The sequence below is a fragment of the Sander lucioperca genome, chromosome 8 (assembly GCF_008315115.2).
Source record: "Sander lucioperca isolate FBNREF2018 chromosome 8, SLUC_FBN_1.2, whole genome shotgun sequence".
In the NCBI taxonomy this organism is placed as follows: Eukaryota; Metazoa; Chordata; class Actinopteri; order Perciformes; family Percidae; genus Sander; species Sander lucioperca.
Genome location: NC_050180.1, coordinates 13,430,931 through 13,450,599, shown reverse-complemented (window position 1 = coordinate 13,450,599; position 19,669 = coordinate 13,430,931). Strand labels below are relative to the sequence as shown.

The 19,669-nt window shown below is 40.4% G+C and overlaps 2 protein-coding genes across 5 annotated transcripts; one reads left to right on the top strand and one right to left on the bottom strand.

Moving 5' to 3' along the window:
* Positions 1-1,854: 1,854 nt before the first annotated feature.
* zgc:152951 (uncharacterized protein LOC569013 homolog) lies at positions 1,855-14,354 on the bottom strand. 3 transcript variants are annotated; one of them, XM_031281661.2, is made up of 12 exons: positions 14,219-14,354; positions 14,073-14,137; positions 12,368-12,610; positions 12,114-12,231; positions 8,451-8,603; positions 8,130-8,315; positions 6,894-6,967; positions 6,586-6,783; positions 3,730-3,867; positions 3,546-3,635; positions 3,292-3,435; positions 1,855-2,171 (listed from the first exon to the last, which is right to left on the bottom strand). In XM_031281661.2, exons 3-12 carry the CDS (start codon positions 12,605-12,607, stop codon positions 2,043-2,045), a joined length of 1,470 nt encoding a protein of 489 aa, XP_031137521.1. In that variant the 5' UTR covers positions 12,608-12,610; positions 14,073-14,137; positions 14,219-14,354; the 3' UTR covers positions 1,855-2,042. The 3 variants fall into 3 exon arrangements, with proteins under 3 accessions (XP_031137521.1, XP_031137523.1, XP_035859861.1); XM_031281663.2 differs by having other exon boundaries at positions 12,368-12,607; positions 14,219-14,324; XM_036003968.1 differs by lacking the exon at positions 8,130-8,315.
* A 705-nt stretch (positions 14,355-15,059) lies between these two features.
* On the top strand, positions 15,060-17,887 carry c8h3orf38 (chromosome 8 C3orf38 homolog). Of its 2 annotated transcripts, XR_004101952.2 has the most exons (5): positions 15,060-15,265; positions 16,150-16,325; positions 16,541-16,734; positions 17,018-17,633; positions 17,712-17,887. XR_004101952.2 is itself a non-coding variant. In XM_031281830.2 (4 exons), exons 1-4 carry the CDS (start codon positions 15,139-15,141, stop codon positions 17,379-17,381), a joined length of 861 nt encoding a protein of 286 aa, XP_031137690.1. In that variant the 5' UTR covers positions 15,060-15,138; the 3' UTR covers positions 17,382-17,887. The 2 variants fall into 2 exon arrangements, 1 of the variants encoding a protein (XP_031137690.1); XM_031281830.2 differs by having other exon boundaries at positions 17,018-17,887.
* Positions 17,888-19,669: the final 1,782 nt, after the last annotated feature.

Here is a 19,669-nt window from a genome sequence, read left to right as displayed (position 1 = left end):
ATTTTCCTTTGACCTGAGATAAGAAAATCCTTGAATTATGGAAACAGAGAAAGGCCCTTAAATAGTTTTTCTAAGCCACACACAATCCTTATAATCATATCGAGTAATTATATGCACTTAATGTGTGTCCATCACACTGGAAGATTTATTTTTAAATGAAGTCTTACAAACGTTTAAGGCCAGGTAAAATGGAAACTAATAAAATTAAATTCCAATGTTGGAAAAATAAATGAAAAGCATCCTGCACAGTTTTGTAGGCAGAAACTCAACACACCAAAAACCTGCAAACTCTAATCAAGACTTAAACTGCTACATTTAATTGTTTTCATGACTACTGATATGGGTAATGAAGTTTCTGCAGACTCCTTGGAAATAGCTGGATAAATAAACACAGCCCACCCCACAACTCTCCTACTGACCAACAGTGAGCATTTTCTTTGTGAAAAAAAGTACAAATATGTCTCAACAGCATTCAAAGTTGGTGATAAACATGCAAAGTGTCAGAGTGCATCCCAAAGGGGTGACGTTTTGATACATATTTCTATAATTCAAAATATTACTCTCTTTTACCAAATAACTGTGCCAAAAATACAGCAGTAGCACTTTTCCTATTTAAAATGGAAGACCTGGATCATAAAGATGGGTGAACAACCATGTAGCTTCACGTGAAGGAAGGGAGAAAAAAAAAACGGCACTAGGGGTTAGAAATTAAACCTGATCAAGACACGCAAAAGTCTGAGCTCTGCATCCGTCTGTGCGCTCTAAACAAGTAACACTTCCTTTTCTTATTCAGGGACTGGATCCTACAAATACGGGGGCTTCAGAGGATACAGCCCCCTCAGAGCCACCGCACCACGCTACAGTTCCAGTCCAACCTGTGCCAATCGATTGGCAAAGACAAGTGACAATAGCAGCACCTAACCAGATTTTGTTTGTCCATTGAAAAAGAGCTTAACACCTGGATCATAGATGTTTAGGAAAGGAAATAAATTACACATTTCTTTAAAAATCTTTAAAAGGCTTAACATCTTGCATTTTACAGCCACAAGCAAAGTCGTGTTTATATTTTAGTATTTAATGTCCACGGCATAGGATGATATACTAATGTTCCATTACCATTAAGTGTTGCAAACTGCAACAGCTGTTCCTCTCGTTCCCTGTAGAAAACAAAGTCCGCTTGTCTACATCTGCAGGTTAAATGATGGACCAGCATTGTGGAGAGAATGAGTAGGTTTGGTAAGTTCAAAGGGTTTTGATATGGCTTGTCAAGGCAGTGTGTTTGTATCATCTCCATCTGCTCTGAGTAAATGCTCCACATAAATAGCCCGACGAGTGTTGTATTGAACCGAGAAGATTGTGATAATCTATGACTCCTGAGTTGCTGACAAGTGTAAAGACAAGGACTGGAGAGCATGGAAGCCATATTGATAAATGTTGTTATTATTATTATTATTATTATTATTATTATTATTATTATTATTGTTATAATACAGTATGCTTTTGGTTAGCTTTCTCCTCGTTTTACTCTAAGATAATTTGGGGAATGTCTGTCAATTTTCAGGCTTTGACATTTTACAAAGGACATTAATAACGGAAGTCAATAACACGGTTAATGTGCATCTCATCTTATTAATTATGCTGCTGCAGTACAAAGTTTCTGTGTGCAGCTTGATTTCTATAATAGGCTCTCTGTTGTTACTTCAAACCAATACAATTTGAATGTACAACTCATATACAGTTAAGACTTCCAAACAGAAGTTATCTGAGCTCACAGTAAGAACTTAAAGCTAGGATAAGCCTACAAGAGAAGTATGACTTGATGGTACAGTGCAAATGCACCACTATCACCACTTGGATTTACAGTTTGTTTTCGCATTAAAAAAAAAAAAAACATTAGCATGGTTGCGGACCAGTGGATTGCATTTGACAAGCACGTCATCACCAACCTACTGGTTTTTAAGTAGATGCAGCTTAGTAGAAAGTGGACAGATGAATAGAGACATAGCATATAGCTGGATGTGAATGTGTTGGTGTGTGCATGCTCAGTGGGTGCTATTGGTGCTCCAGTCATAAGGGAGGAAGCTGACTTTGGTCTTCCCAGCAGAAAGGACACCCTGCAGGCTGGTCTTCTTCGGAGAGTCCCCCATGTGCTCCACCACCCACTTCAACAGCTACAGGAGAGACAAGATGGCAGAGAAAACAATCGGTGAGGTTCACGGTCGGGTTAGTCTATATCCTCAACGTTCCGGGACTTCCGGGATTGCTCCGGTGCCGCAGGGAAATTCCGCCGGATGTCTGTCTGTTTCCTTCCGCTTTCTTTGTGTTGGAATTTTAAACTCTGGTGGATTCATGAGGACTATGGTTAACTGCTCCTCAGATCTCTGCATTGAGACAGCTAGCTAGACTATCTGTCCAATCTGAGTTTTCTGTTGCACGACTAAAACAACCTTTGAACGTACACACGTTCCACCAAAACAAGTTCCTTCCCGAGGCTATTTTGCAGCGGCACTGTGCGGGAGCTTAGCACCGCCCATTACGATTGTGATTGGTGTAAAGAAATGCCAATAAACCAGAGCATGTTTTTCTCCCATCCATGAATGCTGTGTGGACTAGCCAGACCCTCCTGCGCAGCGCTGTGGAGCAGAGTCTGGCAAAGCGAGACTACAGTCGGGTTGATGATTATTGGGTTTTTAATATCACCATCTCTTTCCGCCAGTGTATAGCCATTTTAACCATGGATTGTGACATTAAGTTCATTGACTTAAGTACTGTACTTCAGTAAAGTACCTCAAAATTGTACTTAAGTATTTTATTTTGATGATTTCGACTCCACTACATTTTGGAGGCAAATATTGTACTTTTTACTCCACTACATTTATTTGATAGCTTTAGTTACTTTGCAGATTTTGATTAATAAAAAATCTAAATCAAGAAATTAATGTTGCAGCTGGTAAAGGTGGGGCTAGTTTTATTAATTAACCTATAATAGATCATATTTTAAGTCATGTACACATTAATGCATCACTAATCATAATCTAGTAATGTAATATAGATTCTGAAATGGGCCATTCTGCGTAGTGGGTACTTTTACTTTTGGTACTAGTATATTTATAAATAATATATAATATATAATTTATAAGTATAAATGGGTTTGAATGCAGGACTTTTACTTGTAACAGAGTATTTTTACACTGTAGTATTGCTATTTTTACTTAAGTAAAAGATCTGAATACGTCTTCTACCACTGCTGTTGTCTGTGAAAAAGACCACACGGTTAGCAGTCATAACTACCTTTTCATCAGTTCCTCCAAAGTCAGCTTTGTACCACTTGAATATCTGACTGAGTCGCACTTCTCTTTTCCCAGAATCCACCATACAGGCGTCGTCGTTCTCCAGGAAGGCCTCAGCTGCTGTGCGGAGCTGGCTGTCAATGTCCTGATAGAGTTGAGTAGATCAAAATTGATTTCAGACCATTCAAGCCCTAAGTATTTATCAGATATGTATATGACCAATATACCCCATAAGTATTTTTGAAATGTGCTTACCTGTGGAGTGTATGTTTTAATTGGTGGGCAGCCCTTTGCGCCACAGTTCAAGGCAAAGTGAATGAGGGGCTCAGCATCCGGAAGGGCCACCTAGTGGATAACATTACATTAGTTGTTCTGCACACAAGTGTCATTGGTGAATTAGTGAAATGTTCAGCTGTGATTTCACAGAATGTCTGAATACTTGTAGTCGTGGGTCTGTTTTGGAGAAGGGCCTTAGAAGCTGTGCGACACCTTTTCTGTTCCCCCTCAGAACACCATTCTCAATGTCCTGTAATGTAAACACTTCTCCTCCAATCAGGTAGCTCACATAGTTGAAGAACTGTAAATAGGACAGGAAACAATATTTTAATGTAATGTCATCCATTCCTGCTTAAATACGATGTAAATTGAATCAAAAAGTAAGACAATCTTAATTAAAGCTGCAAGCAGCGATGGACGGGCCCTCGCGCCACTGCGCGTGTCAGGGTTACTGGCGGACGCCACTCCTTGCGACCGTGCATTCTCGCGGCACTCAGACACCGCAAATCGTCACCAATGAAAAGGGAACTCCCTGCTGAGTTCAATGATACCTCACACAAGACTCTACATCATACAGTTCATGAGGTGTGGCCAAAGCATAGGGGGCGGGGCAAACCTTTACCAATAAAAAACGATTTAGATAACGTTCCCGTAACGTTGCACCCTTTAGAGAACGTTCCCGTAATGTTGCACCCTTTAGATAACGTTCCCGTAATGTTGCACCCTTTAGATAACGTTCCCGTAACGTTCCCCTACCATTGCAGCCTTTAGAGAACGTTCCCGTAACGTTCCCCTACGTTGAACGTTCCTGTAACGTTGCACCCTTTAGATAACGTTCCCGTAACGTTGCACCCTTTAGAGAACGTTCCCGTAACGTTGCATCCTTTAGCGAACGTTCCCGTAACGTTGCATCCTTTAGAGAACGTTCCCGTAACGTTGCACCCTTTACATAACGTTCCCGTAACGTTCCCCTACCGTTGAACGTTCCCGTAACGTTCCCCTACTGTTGCACCCTTTAGATAACGTTCCCGTAACGTTGCACCCTTTAGAGAACGTTCCCGTAACGTTGCATCCTTTAGCGAACGTTCCCGTAACGTTGCATCCTTTAGAGAACGTTCCTGTAACGTTGCACCCTTTAGATAACGTTCCCGTAACGTTCCCCTACCGTTGAACGTTCCCGTAATGTTCCCCTACTGTTGCACCCTTTAGAGAACGTTCCCGTAACGTTGCAACCTTTAGAGAACGTTCCCGTAACGTTGCAGCCTTTAGAGAACGTTCCCGTAACGTTCCCCTACTGTTGCACCCTTTACATAACGTTCCCGTAACGTTGCATCCTTTAGAGAACGTTCCCGTAACGTTGCACCCCTTAGATAACGTTCCTGTAACATTGCATCCTTTAGATAACGTTCCCGTAATGTTGCACCCTTTAGATAACGTTCCCGTAATGTTGCACCCTTTAGATAACGTTCCCGTAACGTTCCCCTACTGTTGCAACCTTTAGAGAACGTTCCCGTAACGTTGCATCCGTAACGTTGCACCCTTTAGAGAACGTTCCCATAACGTTCCCCTACTGTTGCACCCTTTAGATAACGTTCCCGTAACGTTGCACCTTTTAGAGAACGTTCCCGTAACGTTCCCCTACCGTTGAACTGAGTTACTGAGTTACTGAGTTACTGGCGGACATCGCTTCTTGCAACCGTGCATTTGCGCGGCACTTAGACACCACAAATCACCAATGAAAAGGGAACTCCCTGCTGAGTTCAATGACACCTCACACAAGACTCTACATTAAACGGTTGAAATGTAATGAAAGGGGGCGTGGCCTGAGTAAGTGGGTGTGGTTATATTATAGGGGCCGGCTCAGTATCACATGTAGACCACACATTCTAAGTTTCATGTAAATCTGATGATGTTTGTCATATAAGGCTTATTTCCTGTTGCCAGCGGGGGGCGCTATGACCAAAAGTCAATATTGGCCTGTATATGTCCTCAGGCCTGGACTGTTGATTCTGTGAAATTTCAAGCAGATATGACAATGTACACTGTAGTTACAGCCACTTTCTCGTTCATCGCCAAACACTCAAAATGGCCGCAATGCCACACCCACACCGTTTGACGAAAAGTTTTTCTTTTAATAACTTTTCATCTTTAAGGTGTTGAGATAGTACAGACCAAGTTTGAAGTCCGCCGGATGAAATCTCTAGGAGGAGTTCGTTAAAGTATAGCACCTTGACTTTTAGGCCTACTTCCTGTTGCCACTAGGGGGCGCTATGACTTTAAGTAAATATCGGCCTTTATTTGTCCTCAGGGTTGGACTCTTATGAATCCTGAAAAGTTTTGAGCCAGTTGGACAATGTACACTCAAGTTATAGCCACTTCCTGTTTTGATGGTGAAACGCACAAAATGGCCGCCACACCACGGCCACGCCCTATGACGAAAAGCTTTTCTTTTAACAACTTTTCATCTTTAATGTCTTAAGGTGGCATGGACCGAATTTGAAGTTGATCGGATGAAATCTCTAGGAGGAGTTCGTTAAAGTACAACATGTGGAAATGGCCAAAATCGCACTAATTTCGAACTTTGAAATCAAAATGGCGGACTTCCTGTTGGGTTTAGGGTATAGCTCCAATGACGTTTTTTGTACGTCTTGATATGCTACATATGTGTACCAAGTTTTGTGAGTCTACGTTAAACGCTCTGCAGGGGCTAAATTTTTTTAACATTGTAGGGGGCGCTAGCGAGCCATTTTTGTGCGCCTATTGCCGGATTTTCACCAGACATGATGCGACCGCTAATTTTGGTGAGTTTTTGAATATGTTAAGCCCCTCAAAAAGGCAATTCATTTGCAGAAAATAATAATAATTCCTTCAGTTTCAATAGGGCCTTCGCCGCTGTCGGAGAAAATTAATGATATGGGATTTTTACTTCCGGAACCACACTGTTGAGCTCTATAGGGACTCTGTGGAATATGGTAAGGACTGGGGATATTTATCTTCGAGCGCAGTTGTGTGATCGTACTCTGTATCTTTGCCACATGTTGGTGGGGGCCCCCAGGCGTAGGTACCCGTGGATGACCAAGGCATTGTAGATGTTGATGAAGAAGGCCAGCTTCTCCTCCCGACTCAGCGAAAGCAGCTCCACCCTCTGCAGCTGAATGGCTAGCTCACAGTAATGCTCAAAGGCAGGGTTGACTGACATGCCCTTGTAGTCCACAGACTGTGGGAGCAAGGACAACACATAAAGTACAAAAACTTGCAGTTAAAAACAACCAAACATACAGATGAATACACCCTGCGTCAGAAGCCCAGAGTGAATGAGGACATTACCTTGCCATCAGCAGAGAGATGCTCGGAGAACAATTTCAAAATCAACTCCCGTACAAGCAAAGAGAGCTCAGCAGCTGAGAGAGACAGAGAGAGAGAGAGAGAGAGAGTGTGTCAATGTTTAATAGGTTTAATAGCGTTTTGAGATGAAAAAAAGATCAATAGCTGAATGGTAAGAGCAACTGTGTTAGCATGAACCCCTAAATCTTAACAATAATTGGATCTTTTTATAAGATATACTCAATGTTTTGCTGTAATGTAAAATCAACACAGTTCATAGCCCAATTTCAAAACATTAACCCCTGAGCTGGGACAACATTTTGGGGGTGTTACTGGGTGCTCTTACATAATCGGTAAGTGTATATATAAAGTAGCTGTGAAATAAACCCAAGGAAAAAAAAACTTAACAGCATAAAGATCAGGCTAACCTTGATGTTGTACAAATGAGATTACCATTAGGAAACATTAACTGTGAGAAAAGCATGTTGCAGATAAGTCCAAGAGAAAAAAAAAACAGCCAAGCATAATAACACTAACACTTACAAAAGCAGTGTGACTATAATCACCTCTGTGTTGTACTGCACGGATTAGCTTGTTAGTTAGCCTCTAGAGGTGTGCAACATTCAGGTATGAATATAATACAGAGCCAGGCAATACTGTATGTCTTACCACTACCACAGAACAAGAAAAAGGGTTAATCTGTCAAAAAGATGACAGCAAACCTGCAGAAACACAAACGTGGTTTTGAAATAGGGCTTCAATGATATATATTTTCAGGCCAACTTTTATATTTTTTCTTCAGGTGCTATCAGAATCAATTCAGGAGTTCTTGATACATTTGATAACAGAAATGATAGCACTGAATTTAATTTACCAAACATGTTTCTTATACGATATATTATCAAACACACTGCATTTTTTGCTTCAAAATATGACCGGTATTGTCACGGTCAAGCATAGACTTTCATGCTCATACTGCACCATAGCCATCATACAGGAGGTGAAGGTTACTCAGGGAATGAAGGCCATATATCAGCTACATCATTAAGCTCTACTTCAGTTCTTCCCGCCACAAAGCTCACGGACATAATACACAAACCCAAGCAAACCCAAAAGTCATATACCAAGCCAGCAGCAAAGAAATGACAGGAGTTTAGAGAGCATTTAAAGGACACCAGTCAGCGTGAACCTGGAATGCAATGTGTGTATGCCCCAAAGCCTGATCCAGTCCTGACCTACCCTGGATGGGACTGCAGGCTGCCGTCTGTCCTGCGTTGAGGGCTGAATGAGGGTCATCCTCCAGCAGCCTGTACAGTGTGTCTTTCCCTTCTCCAAAACTGCCATCCTGCTGCCCACAGCCACGCACACTGACCATGTACTTCTTCTGCAACAATGCTTGGCCAGTATTATAGGCCTCAGCACTGGCTAACACACACATGGCCACAGTCAAGAGTTGGCAGATAGTTCAATGAGTTTCCAGATTGTTCTAATAACTTCTACAAAATCAAAGTGACACAACACTAAAAGCCCGTTTTACTGCAGGTCTGCAGCCTTACTTACCCATGCCCTTCTCTTTCTGCAGCCAGTCAACGAGTTGAGCACCTGAGAAGCTCTTTTTGTACAAAGTCAGTCCCCTCCTATGACTGCCAATCACAGTGCCATGTTTCAGGTCCTCTACCAGGTCCGCCAACTCATCCCTCTCACACATATACTCTGTGAGGGCAGGAATATGCCAAGCCACACATGTACAAACACACAAAAACACACGTTCATTCATACCCACATGTATGAAAAACGAGTATGTGCAGTCCAGCATGTGCACAACAAAAATATGTAGTTGGTGGGAAAGGAAGCGCCAAAATAATTTATTCAGGTCATAGCTTCTCCTTATCCAGTATGGTGGAATTACATTTTTCAGAAAGGACTACAGCAACAAATTGCTTATGTTGCTAATGTGTAAGAACAGTTAAATAAACATATGGCATGTTTGTCATAAAAAAAAAAAAAACATTGTGCTATACAGGTATAATGGAGAAAACAGAGAAAAACAGACTAAGTATTGCACACAAATAACTTATGCATCTTCTCAAATTAATAATTCATGAGCACAAGAGAACAGAAAATAACATTAATTTTGTTTCCATTTTAACATAAGGAATGTCAAAGCTAATACAAATATTGTTCAACAGGCAAAATCCTTAGTATGTAATTTTGTTTCTATTCAAAATCCAGACAAAACAGCATTGAATCCAAGTGAGTCATTTAGATTGACAACTTTGACTATTTTTTATTTATTTTTTATATCACCACATTCACTTTGGGCTATACAGTGGCCTGTATGTACCCCATAGTCACATAACGTATAATCAAGACTGGTGAGAGGGCAAGGACTAATGGAATGAAAGCTTTGACATAATGATACAAATACATTCTGTATTTGTAGGTCACACCAAATTCAAATATTTCTCCACAAAAGGAAGTTTAAGCACCCCTTTGGACTGACTTTGTTAACACAGTAGGGAGCTTAAAGGGGTGATTAAGTGATTATATAAGGTATCTTACACTGTTCCTTAAGGTCTCCTAATAGGGTATGTAACATTGGTTGGGCTAAAAATTGCCCGAATGCTATTTTATTAGGCCCTTAACTACCCTGTGAATATGGCTCTATTTGGAACAAGAGCTTTTCAAATATGGTATGCTCATGAATATTTAGATGAGCTGCGCGCTGATTGGTTTGAGCGAACCCCATAGAAACACATTGGAGACGAGACAGCAGGTCTCATATTTCAGACACTGCAAAGTTATACATTGTTTGTCGGGCTATTTCGTTATTAAATTCACTTCTGAGACTTTTTTAAGCAAGAAATCAACTATATAAAGCTCAAATATGGGCCGTTTTACGAAAATTGATAGCTAATTGCAAATTTGGTAAGACGTGTCGGACTTTAGGAGCTCCACACAGTGGACAAAGCGGCAACCTCCATACCCAGTGAAAGTCACCGTTTCTCGGTTACTGGACGACCGGGCTTCGGGGCTCCTCGGGGCTCCGGAGCTGCAAGCTAGGCTATGTGTCCCATTTAATCCTATGGGAAAAGATTGTTGCTACACTTTCGGCATAACTTTCGTATATTTACAGTTTGAATTTCGTCACGCCACTTACATAACATATACCCCAAGGTCTTATAAAGCTAACAATGGTGTCCGAGTTCAATTTAATGAATTTTTGTGAACTTTAGGGGTTTCGTTAGCTGCAACTGTCCCTCCAACCTATGTGTACAGGTAGCGGCTAGTTAGCTTCATTTTCGCCGTAATTCGAGTATATTTACAGTTTGAATTTCGTCACGCCACTTATATAACATATACCCCAAGGTCTTATAAAGCTAACAATGGTGTCCGATTTGAATTTAATGAATTTTTGTGAACATTAGGGGTTTCGTTAGCTGCGACTGTCCCTCCAATCCTATGGGTAAAGATCGCGGCTAGCTGCAGGCCCTGGAGCTCCATCAGGGCCTCGGCATTTTGTAGTCCAGTAACCAAGAACCGGTGACTTTGCGCGGGTATGGAGCGCCATGGGCTTCCCTTCGTGACGGAGATCCAGCTAGCTCACAGCGAGCCAGGATCTATGAAGTAGGACACGCCGGGCGGCGAGGCAGCACCGGCCGCTGTCACGTAGCCTGCTGAGCTCCTGCTGAACTGCGACACACAGTCGGACAAAATTTGCAATTAGCTATCAATTTTCGTAAAACAGACTCCGCCCCGTCCAGTCTGCGACCATAGGTGCTTTCCGATCGGATAGTACTTGTACTTTTTAGAGGAAAAGTACACTTCTAAGCAGTTCTAAGAACTACTCTCCCCAAAAATCTTTTTCCCGTTTGCATTCCCACTGGCCAAGTGGCCATAGGGACTGGTAGAAGGGGTAAGGGAGCGACGCAAGCACGGCAACGGTCTTGATAGCATCGTCCCTAGACCTTAGCGTCACATACAACAACAACAAATGATGCTAATACTTGTGCACTTTTCCTATATTAAATGCACGTCCATTCTCGTAGTAATTCACGTAATGTTTTGCTCAACACAGACGGGGCTTTATTATACTCAGAACAGACCTGCCTGCTGCGCTGTGGATGTGTGTGTGTGTGTGTGTGTGTGTCTGTGTGTGTGTGTGTGTGTGTGTGTGTGTGTGTGTGTGACGGCCGGTGAGCCGCAGGACACGCTTGTGGAGTTTAACTCTGAAAAGACAGTTAACCACAGGTTCCCGTTAATCTTATGATGGACATTTATTATTTATTTTCTACATTTTTAGGAAACTTTTTTTTTTTACATTAAAACTTAAATTACTTTTTTATAAGACGTTTTTATTTCATTGTAAAATCTACTGTTGTAGATTTCAGTTCAGTTGTTTGAAATATTTAATAAATAAGCATTAATTGCTATCTGTGTGTTGTTTCCTTATTTTAGAATCACAAAGATAGGATTATGCACTCTTTCATTAGAAAATATAACCGAGAACATATTTACAGTATAAGAAAAGAAAAAAATGTTTAAATAATCGTTCAATAATCGTAATCGAGGTAACTTGTTCGATTAATCGTGATTATGATTTCAGCCAAAATCGTCCAGCCCTAGTGTAGCCTATGTAAATGTTTGGGCGTGACAAAGATAGAGACTAGAGCCAAATGAGGAGGAGCCGCCGATTTGACGTCAACTAGGCGGCTTGTTGAGATTTGCCCGTATTCAGAGGCAGTTTCAAATTGTGGAATTTGTAGAGGAAAGAGGTGTCAATGGGATTTTTAGGTTCTATGTATGTCCTAGTTACCCACTAAACTGTCATCAATCAACTATGACAAGGTGAAATCGGTTTTGCATTCAATCACCCCTTTAAAAATCACATATCATCAGGAACTGTGAGGCAACCTGGTGCTGCTGGGCTCATCCAAAGTATCAAGTTTCCTATATCAACTGTCTGTGTGTGTCGGCAGTAGTGACAGGAGATGAGCACACACATCTGCTGTTACCCAAACATACTGTATATGCCAGCACTTAATGTAAACTACAGTTCCAAGTATAGTTCATCTGAGTCTGAGTCAATGCCTCCCATTAAGGAAGATTTCCCCAGTGTGGTTCATTTCAAAACCCATTTCTGAGCAGATTAAACCAATCTGAAACTGATCTTGTTTTTAAACTAATCCTTATGTGAAAACAACAGACCAATAAATCCCTCACCTCCATCAGTCTCCCCAGTCGTGTCCTCTGGTTGATTTTCGTCTGGTAGTGGTGGAGCATCTGCTGGAAGAGGCTCTTTCTTGACCACATTCACCAACCTCTGAAGCTCCTCAGGAGCCTGAGATAGTGAAACACATACAGTGCATACAAGTTGAAACATTATTTTGAATTATAGTAGATGAAATTCATTTTTTTTACACTGTTAAAAATATACATTACAACAAGTTCAACAGTCAAGTGTTTCCACTCCTCACCAATTTCTGTAGGTCATCGTTGCCCCCAACATGAATGTTGTTAAAGAAGATCTGAGGGACTGAGCTGCGTCCTGTCAACTCCTTCACTCTGGCTCTTAGCTCTGGATGCCTTCCCACATCCACATCACATACCGGTACTCCCAAACGCCCCAGGGTGGCTTTGGCCTGCACACAGTGTGGGCAGCCCTGGATGGAGTACACTGTTACCCGGCCCAGTGCACTGCTGTCAAACTCCTCCATCTGCTGCAATTATGGAAAGACAAGAGGGCAAATTTTAAGCTTTAGCTGTCCAGAGAAAATTGGCTGAGCTCCGTGTTACAAAAACAGTTTAGTGTTCCTCTTTCTGCTCTTAGCCACTGAACAAGTGTGGATTACACAGTAGGTGTTTTATCCAACACATCCTAACTATGTTAAGTTCCTATTTAAATGTTAAGTATATACATAGTTTGGCCTGAATGAAGCCTTAAACGATTGCTTTCTCTGGGTTAGTTGGTGGTTTCACATGTAGAGAGTATTAATATGTTTTGGTCTTTATGTGTATGTGTGTAGATGTGTAAGTGCATACTGTATGTGTTGTATATTCATGCATGCATACATGTAAGTTTATGTGCATACATGTGAGATTACTTTTGTGTATAAACACACACACACACACACACACACACACACACACACACACACAAAATGGTGAAACCGTTTGTCTGATTGAGATTAACTGGTTCCAGTATGAGCAAGTGTCGTGGGTTTGGTTCATTTGTGCTTTGTGTTCCCTGAGGAAGGAGACAGTTCTCCAAATGTTTTTGCACGATACTGAAGGATTCAAGTACTTGTCTTCAAGTTTCTGTACTTTGAATGATATCTAATAGTAGTTTAGAGTGATGTTCTCCTGCTGAGGGATTTCAACCAGCAATCTCACAGTCCTTTATAACTTGAGAGGTGATTTAAGTTGAGGAACTTTTTTTGCCTGACTTGCCTCCTCTCAGCTCATTTCTACTGATTTTGTATGAAGTTAGCCAATGACACAGTTCCTCATTGATTGTTACACAGCTTTGGGCAAGCAGTCAGTCAATATTAGTCTGGGCTTATCAAGTGTTGGATCACACCTCATGTTGATGAAAACAGGGCAAGGTACAAGTCGTCCTAGTTTCTCAACAATTTTGATTCCTTATTGAAGTAGATAGTGCAGTTAGTATACCGAATATGGAAGCGAGACCATACAATAAGCATATAAACTGTCCCCAAGTGACTTCACAACAAATGTTCTAATTTTGGAAGTGGTTTAGTTAAATTACCGTTTTTTTCGTGCAATTATCATATAAAGATGACTGCAGCTAAACCAAGCAGGAAATCTGGAGATTTTTAAAATGAAGAAATGAAACGCCATGTACGGTTGTATGAGAACCCCGATTTGTAGATTTGCTTTTTTAAGGGGTGTAAAGCGTTACGAACAAGCAAGACTAAAGTTATATTAGATTCCTAAAGTTTGTTATGGAGTTTAGCAAGGGGATACATTTGTCTGTTTCAATAACTGAAAAGCAATATAACTGACAATACTATAACAATTATTAAATCATTACACAACTAATTTAGTGGCATATGAGTATATACTATTTAACGCTGAATATACGTTAACGTTAACCGTATACAACTAAACAAGGGAATGGCGTTAACAAGCTAACTTAATGTGGATATAACGGTACGTTACCTTTCAGCGATTGACTCCCTTGCTAAATTCGGCAATACAATTTTAAAACTCTGCTCCCCTTAGTCCTGTTAATGAAAACATATTAGTTAATACATATGTTCTGCATAACGCCAGCTGAGAGGTCGCTTATCTTGCAGGAAAATTACCCAGTTGCACTGGCAGTACAGGCAGTACATCATCATTGCGCAGGCTAGCCCATATTAGCTGCTTTGGTTAAGCTAGCGATCTTGTTTTATGATGCCTTCAGGTGCTCCTCGTAAACTTAATATTCTAGCGTGCTTGAATATAAATGTTAACACCTAACAGTCTATGGATAACACCCATAATATCAATTGCCATTACAAACCGCAATCACTTGTTTTGACATGGCAGCAGATTATTTCTTCTGTTAACTCCATTCTGTCTTTTCTCCTGGATGAAATTTGCTCTTTTTATGTGGCCAATACAAACATTACAGAATAGTATTAACTATCGTCTGACCATAAAGGAATTACTTTAAATTGTATTAGTAGACAATTCCAGTGTATCCTAAAAGACAGTAGAAGATGTGGCACACTGTATTTATGCAGTTTGTGCTGTCAGCCCTAGACCTCTGCCACCAGATATGTTGAGCCAAACCATGCTGGTCTGTTGTAGGGTATGGTTGCAAATGTCTTTTCAATATGTGGCGTATGTCATTACTCCTGGACACACATAATGCTCGTTGATCACATTTTGGTTAAACTGGGAATTGATTAGCAAGATCCTGGTGATTATTATTATTATTGTTATTATTATTATTATTATTATTGGTAAGATGTAACGTGAATGCCATGGAAGGAAAACAATAGACAGCCAACAAGTTATAACACAGACTGTATAAAATAGGTTAGAACTGAGTAGTTAGGGTTGTTTGTGTGTATTTCAACCTGAAACACCGACAATACCTATCGGTATAAATGCAGCTTCTTGTCTTTTACTGGACATACGGAACGTTTTCCCACTAATACATGTTCCTGTACGGATACATTTCTAGTAGGACACGAATGGACGAGGAGAACAGAAAAGTTGCTTTCGGGTGTCGAAGATGTCAACACTGTCAGGAACAGAGCGCGCAGGATGTACAAAGATACTGAAGTCTATGTCAAAAGGCGACTTACTCTCACTTTGTGACACAGTCACGAATAAGTTGATAGTTGTGGAAAATGTTACAGGTAACGTTAACGTTATGCTTTCAATCTGTTAACTTAGCTACGTTACGAGACAGCAAGGAGCAAGTTAGCTAGCATACTATTGGCTAGTTTACACTTCATTTCCTGATATGTCAACAGACAGGTTAATGTCAAACATATATTTTATAAGTAATTTATTTCATAAGTTAAAAGTTTATACGAGCGGTTGTTAAGACATCCACAGCTGCAAGGGTTAGCTCTCGTCTGCTCCCAACGTAACAGATGGGTTGGCACGAACTAATTCTAAAACGCGGAAGTAGAAGGTTTTTATTTATTTTTATTGCAAATAAGGGTACAAATCACATGTGAATAGTCAAAACATACATAACATACAACAATAAGAAAATAAACAAAATATAAAACAAGATTGCCAGGGGAAGCTTATAGGCCATTACAAAGAGAAAGAGGACCATATGTTGACAGTTTTAACAGCCTTTTTGTTGTTTGAGCCAGAAATCAGATTAATATAATGTTCAACTTCATGGAGAAAAAGTACAAAACTAGGTTTTTAGTGCTGAATTTACACTTATGAATGTGAAAAGTACATCTTTTCTTTACTATGGCTTTTATAAAAGCAAAAAATAACATCCTTCCACAATAAGGCAAAGTCTTTATAAATATGGTCAATGATGAATCTGCTGAGGACGGAAGTAGAAGGTCGTACATTTCAGATCAGCGAGTCACAACAAGTTTACCAATAAGGAAAGAATGCATTTTCGAAAATTGACTTAGGCATAAGCTGACACCAGGGACACCAAAACCAGGACTGCTAATGCTGTTCAACGTCTGCCTAAAGGATATTATGTTCAGATAAAAAAAAAAAAAAATACAATTGTCTTAACCTTTACGTTCATCTGTTCACATAGAGGCTATGGAAACAATTCTCTTATACACTCAAAATGCTGAGGAGCTCCTGAAGAGGAAGAAGGTTTATCGCGAACTCATATTCAGGTACCTGGCCCAAGAAGGTGTGGCGATGCCCCCAAACAGCGAGAAACACCAGCTTGTGAAAAGGACACTGGAGCTTTGGTCGTCTGGGAAGGTAGGGACAGGAGGTCAGGTCAGACATCCCAGATATGTTAACATGGTTGAATATATTGAAATAACGTTTAAGTAAGATGGTGATAATACGTTACGGTGTCAATAGTTAGCAGTTGACAGCATGTGTTATTTGAACATGACTACTAAAAAGTAATCCAGGCACAGCTTGGCAATGTATTCGAGTAAGCTATATTAATAAAGTCTCATTTCTTTAAGACCGTGGTTGACAAAAGCCTTCCAAGAGAGACAGATATGGCTGAGGTGGGCTTTGACCCAGTGGTCCTCGGCCAGCAGTTCTGCCAGTGGTTCTTCCAACTCTTAAACAGTCACAACCCCTTGCTGGGCCAGCCGCCTCAGGACTGGGGACCACAACACTTCTTGCCAGATGTGAAACTACGCCTCTTCTCTGTGTAAGAAAGCCATTATAATCCCATGTAAGGCAATTGAAATTAAGCTACTGGTGATGTGTGTGTTGTTAGCTTCTCTGTGTTCACAGCAGTTATATGTTTTGGGCAAGCCTCAGCTGCACCAATTGTCTCATTTTTCTGCAAATAAAAATACCATGATAATAATTTGAAAGATGTGATAAGCACGTACAAGCTTGAACTTGACCTGTGTTTTACAACAGTTACAATTAAATTGAGGAAAACTCCAAACTAAACTGTAATGACAGAGCTGTGTCCCCCTTTTCAGAGCCGGCCACGAACAGATGGACGAGTTCCTGGGGGCTGAACTGGTTAGCAGTCGTCTCCTGGCCTTGACTGGAGATGAGCACCTCATCCTCAGTCCCAACATGCAGCCTAATGGCCTCAGGACGCTAACCTCCCCCCATGGCCTGGTACTAGTGGCTGTAGCTGGGACCATCCACAGAGGCGAAGCCTGTCTGGGCATCTTTGAGCAAATATTTGGCCTCATCCGCTCTCCGCTGGAGAAAAACTGCTGGAAGATCAAGTTTGTCAACCTGAAGATCAAAGGGCAGGATGCTCTGGGTGGGACAGACACAGTAGCGCCTGCCTTGAGTTACAACTCCACCGAATTGCAGCTTCTCTGCAGTTGATGACTCATCTAACTTGCCCAAATGCGTTTATTCAGGCAGTTGTTTCAGAGATTAGAACACGCCATTTGTACTGGCACAAACCACTCTCCTAACTTATGTTTAGCATGTCAGGATGTAGAGGTAGGTGGACATCGTTGCATCTAAATGTACTTGGTACATCATTGATGTAACATCAACACATAACGAAGCTTGAGAAAAGGTTCCCTTATTGTTTTCTGCTTTCCAGAAAATGGAAATCTGCTGCTTCTGGATGTGGAAACATTTTGCTTCAAATATACTGTACTTTGATGCAAATTGTGTTGCTTTTGCATCCTGTGCCTTACCTAAGAGAAAATGTAAATACAGACATGGATGTGCTTTTGTAAATATGTATGATATCAAATATAAAAAATATATTAATACTTGTGCTCTATACAGTAATGACAAGTAGGGAACTACTTGCAAATAGAATAAATAGTATGTGTTCAATTGACAATACAGTCTAATAAAATTGATTTTGAACATAATCTAAGATCGCTGTGCTTTCATGTGTTGAGTAAAGGTCAGCTCGTAATGTTTAGAGGTGTACTGGATTAGGATAATGTCAAACAAGCTCACAAAGTGAGAGTGTAATCATGCAAAGGTCTGTTCTGGGTATATCAAGCCTCCCGTCTCATGCATAGACAGTTAAAGAAATGGACCAACAGATCCCGTTGCTCTGGACGGAGACCAGTGAAGGATATTAGAAGCACTTTTCCGTTGAGGGCTGAGCGTTACTGCGCAGCCTCCAACTGAGCTCGAAGACATAGATGTGACGTAAGCAACCTGTCTGAAAGTTGTAAGTCTTCTGGTAGCTGTGCCAAGAGAAATCTCAATCATTCCGAATCTTACAGAGACGGAGAGCGTAGGTATATGTAAGGAGATAACATAGGCACAGGCTAATTATTGCTAACTATAATGCTAGTTAACATTAGTAATTAAACTTAAACAGCTAATGTAAGTCGAAACTGCCTGCAAACTTCTCCTGTACTATACGGTAATTCCTCTACTATGCAACAGTAAGTCGCGTGGTTATGACACAGTCGTTAGCCTATTTTTACAAAAACGTCTGCTACGGAGCCATAATGTGAGATACAAGGTAATGGAGCCTTTTTGTCATGGTTCTTTAGAAATAAATAATGGTCAAATAAAGGCTTTTTAAACACTTCAGATGTAAAGTTATTCGCTGTCAAAGTGACGTCAAAATGAATGGCAGTCAATGGAATGCTAACGGCGGGTGAGAGCTAGGTAGCATCAAAATGGCGCCATAGGAGGTACGCATTGAGGAGAGAAGCTTACCCCCTTGGTCTCATGCCTGGGCTTGTCCAACTGCAAATTCAGAGGGTCAAAAATACGAATACATGTAAATGCTGGGGGTAAACATGTATCTGCATTATAATGGTTCAAACCTGTATGATAAGGTACACACTAGTCTGTAACATTGACAGTTCTTAATTAGGGGGATACAATCCTCAATTATCCAATATAATTGATACAAAGTGAAAATATCTATACTTATCGTCATCTTTAAGATGCGCCTTTATTTTAAAATTCACACTTGAGATTTATTACTTTTATTAAAAAGAGTAGTTTGGTTTTAATTTAAACGTCTGGAAGAGCTTAGTAATTTAATTATTTTTGTAAATATATAAATGCAAATGTAACTGATTGTGTTCAATGGGCTTATTGTCTCGTATGGGTCGCAGGCCCCTGAATTGAATCAAACTGAAATCATATCGTGGCAGAGTTTGTGATATCAGTAAATATTTTAACGTCTTAAGAATCGATATATCGTATCATGATAAAAATGTGATTTACACCTTTACTCTTAATAAATATATTGTGAGTAATTTGTGCTTTTTATAATTTGCCACTATAGTTCTCTGTTGAGTTAAGCAGACACTTTTGTGATGTTTCCTTGATGTTTCACTGGAATTGTAACTCGTACGATTCCATGTGACAAATAACGATTGATTGATATTGCATATTGCTGAATTATGTATATTGTGACACTACCATTATTCTGGACAAGATATTGTTACATGAATGAGTTATACTGTGATTCCCAGCAGTAGTGTAGAATAGCTTCCTCAATATACAGTAGAGTATCATTCTCGCAGAGGTGGGCCAGCAAGGCCTTCTCTGCTGGCCAAGAGATTGTCAGAATCAGAAAATTATATTTGAATAATTATTAATTTTATATATATATTTCTACACTACCGGTACACCCCATTTCATAAATCAGGGCTTTTATCCAATCAGATTTCCCC